Raw genomic sequence first — 7,500 nt, 5'->3', positions numbered from 1 at the left:
CGTCCACGTTGACTGTTGTCGACACAACAACCTGCGAAGATGAAGCGGATGTGAAACGAGCTGGCGGAGGGACAGACAGCCACCCGCTGGGTGAGACAGAAGCCGCCGCCGGCCCCGCGGTGCGCCCCGAGCCGCGCCCGCTCCCACACGGCCTCCCGGGCCGCCAGCACTCGCAGCTTTTTTGGTTAGTGGGGGTGGGCGGGCTGTTTTGCTTTGTTTTGACTCAAGATTGCTTCTCTTCAAAACCCGCTACACTAATTACAGTTTAATCTCCTATTATGCTAACAAGTGAATTCAATTCAGAGAAATATTCTTCTAGCCATTAGATTCAGAAACACCCCTCCAGCCGCTCATTTTAAAGCTGCTGTTTTGATTGATCTGTTCACATATTGATTAGATAGTTTATCTAATTAAAATTAGTTCACTTGAGACTGTCCTCCCTTGAAGAGTTGTGAGGATTCAGGGTTGCCAAAAACAGGCTTCCTAAATCAGAAGGACTCCGGCTACCCCAGCCCATCATCCGTGATCCCTGGGTCGATTTGACAATTACATCTAATGTCTGGTAACGAACCTTCCTGAATCTGAAAAGCCCAAGCTGAATATGAGTAGTGGCAGTGTTTTCAATCCAGAGCAAGCACCCTTTCTCAAGTTCACTGCGGAGACTGGCAAGGACCCTGGTGCCAACGCCCTGCCGACCCCGGGCGCCTGCCCAGGTAGCCCAGAAATGGCACCCTTTAATGGACTCGGGAAACGAGAATCACTACCCGGCCTTAAGGTTTTTCTTAAACAGAGGGGGGCCCATGCGGTCCATTATTTCCAGAAGAGCTGATATGAGTAGCAAAGACACGAGCCCTGGTTCCGTCTGGGTCTCACAGCAGGACTTGTGGCTGGAGCCAGCATCTGGGGTGCCGGGAGCCTGGCCTTGGCCACATGTGGGCAGTGGTGAGGGCCAGCACCACCTCGAGAAGCACAGCCCCACAGAGAAACATGCAGCTGGACAGAAGAGGAGGGGACCAGAAGGGTTCCCAATCCACGTCTGCTCTCCCCGCCTGGCCTGCACATGTCCAAACACGCCCTGGAAAATGACCACTGAAAGCCAAAGCTACAGCGAACCTTGGTTAACAGAACACTGGTTCATCCCATGTAGCCAATGTACCTCGCCAATGTAGGACATTAACACCAGGGGCAACTGGGACGGAGGGGGTGCCCAGGGGGCACATGGGAATGCTCGGAACCTTCGTGGATTCTTCCCGAAAGCCTAAAACTGCTCTTTAAAAAACCAGTCTACTGGGACACCTGGGTGGCTCAGTCAGTTAAGCGTCTGCCTTCGGATCAAGTCATGATCCCAGAGTCCTGGGATCGAGTCCCGCATCAGGTTCTTTCTCTCTCTCTCTCTCTCTGACAAATAAATAAATAAAACCTTTAAAAATAAAAAACAGTCTATTAGCGGGGCACCAGGTGACTCAGGAGTTAGGCCTACGACTACTGATTTCGGCGAGGCTCATGGTCTTGGGGTTGTGGGACTGAGCATGATGTCAGGCTCCGTGCTTACCAGGGATTCTGCCTGAGATTCTCTCTCCCTCTGCCCACCCCCAAAAAAAGTCTATTAGAAAAAAATAAAAGTAATCAAAAATAAAAAATAGCATTTTAAGGGTTAAAAAGGTCAAAGCTGCATACACACACACACACACACATATATTTGAATACATGTGTAATTGACTTTTTCATAAGGAAAATCTCAGGCCCCACAGGAAGATTGTGAAGCAGGGGCCGTACCCACCACACCCCCCAAAACTCCCTCCCAGGGGCAGCTTCCTTGATGCTTCTCTCCTGGGTGGGCCTCACCAAGACTACTGGAGTCTCACAGTATTGGGCCTCTCTGAGCCTCAAAACACTGTGGGTACCACCATCGGCGTCCCCAGTCCAGCCTAGACACGTCATCCTCTTCTTGTCGACGGCCACCCACCCACAGGGCGGGCACGTGCAGTGCCCTGGCCACCTCTGCCCCCAGGACCCAGGGCTCGGGAGGACCTGCACCATCACCTGAGCGTGAGGCAAGGCCACAGAACGAATGCTGAGCCAGACTTGACCCTCTTCGAGTTCTCAGACCATGATACGTTAAAGAAGCAAGAAAGGTAAAAATAAAAATAAAAAAAGGACACTGTTTTGCTCTGTCATCTCCATATAGGTCAGTCACCAAGGGAAAAGCGTGTGGCTCAGCAGAGGAAGCAGACAAGCTGTGTTTTGCTTCTCGGCCTGGGCCGGCCCTGCAGTGCACCTACAGGAAGGTGCTGAGTCTATGAAGCCAGCTGGAAATACTGCGTACAAACTCTTCTGAGAGGCAGGAAGACGAGCTAGAGAGAGCAGAGCAAGTCCTTCTAGTAACCGTGGGCCCACTTGCAACTGAGGGTGTGCTGGCCAATGGCGAGTGAGTGTGCGCCCTTCCACTCCGCTCCGATGGGCAGATACCACTGTGAAGCCTGGTGCCGGAAAGTTGGAGGCAGGCCCAGCTGTTTACAAGAGACACTGTGCCCACCTGCAGAGCATCACTGTGGACCAGGCCACAGACCCTTCTCTGATTGGCTGGTTGGCTGTAAAGACAAATGTCACATGTCCTAAAGGACTGGAACGTAAGTTAAATTGCTAAAGATGACCTTGAGCGGTTTGAGGGTAAGTCATCCAATCTAGCATCATTCCCACTAGCTGCCAGATTCCTCTCTGGTTGGTAGGGACTAGCAGCAGTTCTGTGTCCTGGCCTAGAATATTTTCACAATTAAAATCAGCAAAATAATCCATTGTGCGGGGAGTACCTCTCACCCTGAAGCAACCTCCTAACCATTCACAAAGGCAAGAAAAATATGCACTCAGTGATGACCGATCCAGGTCTACCTTCTCTCCTTGAGATGAGATCCTCTGAAGCAAACCAGAATATGAGTTAGCCTGCCTCCAGCAACACGGCCTAGCAATTAGGCAAGGGTGTCAGGAAGCAAGAATACATCAACCCTGAGGGAAAGGAAGCTGAGCTGGGGGAACATTCTGGAACATGTAGAGGTCCGCATCAAACAGTGCAGCTCCCTTCATGAGGGGGGCCCAAGGTCTTGTGCTTACCCAACAGGCTGCACTATGGCTCTGCCCCATGAAAAATCCACCCATCGATCCCTAAGAGAAGACCTTTGGGCACGGGCTCCAAGTTCTCATCAGTTGTGCATGGCTACGTACGGCTGAGGAAACAGGCTACCTTATGTACTAACGTATTTGAAGAGATTCTGAAAGTCATTCTGAAACACACCTACAAGACTCACCATGGCTGAACGTCAGGGGGAACCCGTCTTAACCTGCAGCTGTGAGAACTCTGACTTCCAGATACCTGGCAGCCCAACGCGGAGGCCGGGCATGGCGCAACCACTCTAAGAGGTGCACCTTATAAGCCAAGGTCACGTTTTCAGAGCCAACGCCAGTGTGCACAGACTCGATGAATCTGGCGTACTGAAGAGCCCGAATCATTTTTAAGGCAAAGTGATTTAAATATTTTATCAAATGGACCAATTCGGGTTTGCTCCCAAGCCCTTGGAGAACTAAAGACTGTTTTCTGAACAATCGAAACATCAGAGAATTCAAATTGCATGTTAAAAGTCCGGACCGTGGCCCGCGTGTCTTTGAGAGATGTGTACCTGGAATCTCCGCATATCTCGAGGGTTGCCTGCATTCTTCAAACAGTTCTGATTGCACTTGAGGAAAAACTTTAGAAAGAATCTATAAAAATACAAAAAACGGATATGTGTTAGGGTCATGAGACAAACTCACAAACTTTTAGAAAGACACTGTTGCGTGGGGAGTGGTGGAGGTTACCCGCCACCGCGCGCTCGCCGCCTGTAGGGGGCGGTACTGGGTCTGACCGCCAGCCCTGATGTCCACAAACTTACATCTGTCTTGACAGTATGGGTCTCCAAGCTTTAGGACAGCATCTGCGACTTGGACTGGCCATTCCCTGCCTGGACCTTTGCACGGTAGCCACTGGGGAACTGTCCAGCCCAGAAGGGGCTGCCAGTTTCGGCAAATAAGAACACAGGATGCCTAGTGACATTTGGGCTCCGGGTAGACGACAAATAATTTCTTAGGATAGGTATGTCTCAAAGCATCCCTATCCTAAAAAACTGTTGTTTACCCATAACTCAACTGTAACTGGACATGCTCAACTTTATCTGGCAGCCAAGCCGCCTAGGTAAACGGACTTCCCAAGATGAATTTTTAAAAGTTGCGGTGGTTGCAACTCTTAAGAAAAGAGGATTTGGGAGTGTGCTTTAAGGACTGCAATGACTTCTGTGAAGGGTCTACATGTGTTTTTGAGGAAATAATCGGTAATTCCAAGCCGGCACTGAAGCAGCCCCTCAGGTGGAAAGCAGGAGAAGCAACCCCCAGCCTGGGCTCAGGGCGAGAGCGTTTCTATTTCCCACCAAGCCCCGCCCTTGTGCCTTGCGGCGTGAAGATTCAGGGGTCCTGACAGTGTGTTGAGATGCTGTGACAAAAACCTCATCACGCTGTCCCCTCCATGCCCGCGTGCTCGGTGACAAGGACAGGAGCTCTGGCTCCCAGCGTGCGCGCATGGGCTGGAGCGCCCAGCATGGGGGCCGCGGGGGTCTGGTTCCTGCACCCCTCTTCCTCGTCCTGATGAGGCGAGGCCACCGCGGGCCGCGCCGGGGGGCGGGGGGGTCTCTGGCCGAAATACATGCCCTCTTCCGGCGTCTGAGCGTCCTGTCCGGCAAGGCTACCAACAAAACTCCTCTCTTTTCTGTCCAAATGTCACCTGTCCTACTTGGGATTATTCAATTTTCATGAAGTTTCACATGATTTCCTTGAACTCGACCTTACAGTCAAGGTTCCTTGTTGACAATGATCATATCAGAAAACAAAAAAGACTGCACAGACGAAGATTCATTTCTCTAACCGCATTCCCGGACGACTTTTCACCGCAGCCGAAGAAAACCCAATTGATGGGAAAAAGAAGAGTGGCCACTTCATTAAATTTTCTCACATACCGCCAGGCCTCACTATTTTAGGCCAGAATTTACATCTTTTATTAACTCACCTCACCTCTACACTTAGCTCCCGGTGCCTCTCAGCACCATCTGCCACCAGCCTACAGTAAGTCACTGATATTCCACCCACCAATTTTTCCTAACAACCACTGTGCAATTAAACTCCACGCGCTCTGCAGAGGTAAATTAGATGCACCTGCGGCCACACTGCATTTGAACTGCATCAGGAAGGCCCTAACAAGGTGAAGGCGTCACAAAGTTATCGTCCTGTCAGGCAATTAGGTTTTCACTTCGGGGACAGCCACATGGTGCAATTATGCCACACATTACCACCCGGCTAATCTTCTGAGCAGGCGCCGGCCCGAGCAGCTCTCCTCTGTACGGAGCCGTCTACGGGAGCATTTTGTCACGGGAGGCATTTTTTTTTTTTTTTTACCCTCCCCCTGCCCCTCTCCAGAGAAGGCTTTTTTTAAATTCCTTGATGTCTTTTTAGGCGGTTCACCTTTTGCCTCTAAGACAGCAGAGCGTATGTTGACCAACCAGTGCCATGATGGGGGAGCGGGGCCTGGCGCTCTCTCGGGCCTCCACTACCTCCGGCCGCGGGCGGAACGCAGCAGCACAAAGCTGGGCGCCCGCTGGGCCCCCCGAACCTCAGCATTCTTGGGGCCTGGCTCCCCGGCGCAGGTACACACGCTGATTTGGGAGGTGGCGCCGGCAGTTTTTGCTTTGATGCCGAGTGTCTCATGAGCCGTGGACCCGCGCGGCACCGGAGGGCAGGACCCCCTTCATGCGCTCAGGTCCCAGTTACACAGACACGATACGGCACAACATCGGGGGCCGGAGACAGGAAGCTCCAGCCAGGACGAAGAGGAGCCTTGTGCTTGCTCTTCCGCCTTGTTTGGCTCGTTAAAGCGAAGGAGTCAGTCAGGCCTCATCCTAAGGTGGATGGCACAGGAGGGCCCATGCATGGCTCTTCAAGCCGGGCCGTGCCGACGTTTGGGGAGCGCGAGGACGCCGGGTGCCCTGCTACACGTGAAGTCAAATAATAATTCTCATCCTTTTACTCAATTACCCTGTAATTGGCTTTTTTCCTAAGAAATATCTGACAACCACTTTACATATCTCACTTCCAGAGTCTGGTACACACAAAGGATTTAATACTCTTGTTATGAAAGGAAAAATCTTTCCTATGTCAGAAAATCTTTGGCTTTAACACCAATAAACTCTTTATTACTGCTAAACATGGATTTGCTGCTTGATGGCAAAGAGGCGATAAAAATTCGAACCTGTCATTAGTACATTATGCTTAATTGTGTACAGTGTGCTTTCCATTGCATCTGTTGGCCCATCATCAAAATGACCATTATGTACACTAATTCCCTGACCCTGTCTTTATTTCCCTAAAGAGCCATCAGCTTTCACAGTAGGTACCAGAGTAAATCAAGCTTGAAATATGGGCTTTATTTACTTGTTTCTCTCAGGCAGGAGGGAAGGCAGCTGCCCAGGGCAAACTGCCGCACATTCACTGAAACTCCCCAGTAATATTCTGCTCGGAGACCGCGCACAATCCTGGAAAGTTCTCAGTAGCGATTAGAAGGGGGAGAGGTAGGATCTCATTACTTCAGAAACCAGGTTTCGGCCTGGAGCCCGTGCAGGGATTCACAGAGGCCACAGGCGCGACCCCCAGCGCTCACACACGCGCGCAGGTTCTGGGGGCGCCGCCGCCTCCCTCGCACCAGCACCTGGGAGGTGGGCACAGGGCCGCGGCCTAGGGAGAGCCGCTGGCTCCCGCCACGGTACCCGCCGTCTGCACTGCAGACCCCCCGGGGCAGGCCCTCACGTCTGCGGGGACCCCGACCCAGCGGAGCCCGGCCACGGCCGCGCCCGCCAAGCCAAGTTAGGCTTGGTCTTGGCTGCATCCCTACCAGCATCCTCCCAGACGGCCGCGGCGCCCACGGAAGCACGGGGCAGCGGACGAGGACACCATGAGTGGGGCCACCGCAAGAAACGGGACCAACCGTTTCGACGGGAGCCCACCCTCAGCATCGCCCCTCCCCCAATAAGGGGCAAGCCCCCACCGCAGTAACTCATTTCAGAGTCTGCTCCACTTCTGTGTGTTTAAGCTATGAATTAGTTCATTTATATTTACTTTTATGAAGCTGATTAACCAGAGCTTCTCTATCTGATGAAAATCATTTTAATTGTAGTGTTAGGCTCCTGTGTAATATCCATTACATTATGAACTGTTTAAATTCTACATGGGCATTGTATAAATTGGCCCTTTGTGTGCGCGTAGGCAATTAGGACAAACAGCTCTCCTTTAAACGGCTGCACAACTTTGTGGTGGTGTTCAGGACAATCAGAAACAAAGGAGGCTGCTTAATTGTAATTTAATGGAATATCAAGGAGTCCGTGGCATTAGACGCTGGCAACAGAGAGCAGGAGAGAAAAATTAACTGCAATT

At 51.6% G+C, this 7,500-nt stretch overlaps 1 protein-coding gene across 14 annotated transcripts in view; it reads right to left on the bottom strand.

The window, feature by feature from the left end:
* EBF3 (EBF transcription factor 3) overlaps positions 1 to 7,500 on the bottom strand; it is a 117,721-nt gene that overhangs the window by 36,862 nt on the left and 73,359 nt on the right. For all 14 annotated transcript variants that reach the window (XM_036120720.2, XM_036120723.2, XM_036120721.2 and 11 more), the window contains exons 7-8: positions 3,672 to 3,753; positions 1 to 31 (exon numbers count right to left, since the gene is read on the bottom strand). The exon at positions 1 to 31 is cut by the window's left edge. In XM_036120720.2, the coding sequence (XP_035976613.1) occupies positions 1 to 31; positions 3,672 to 3,753 (113 nt within the window). The remainder of the gene's footprint in view (positions 32 to 3,671; positions 3,754 to 7,500) is intronic.

This window comes from Halichoerus grypus, chromosome 7 (assembly GCF_964656455.1).
Source record: "Halichoerus grypus chromosome 7, mHalGry1.hap1.1, whole genome shotgun sequence".
NCBI lineage: Eukaryota > Metazoa > Chordata > Mammalia > Carnivora > Phocidae > Halichoerus > Halichoerus grypus.
This window is presented reverse-complemented; position numbering and strand designations above follow the sequence as displayed.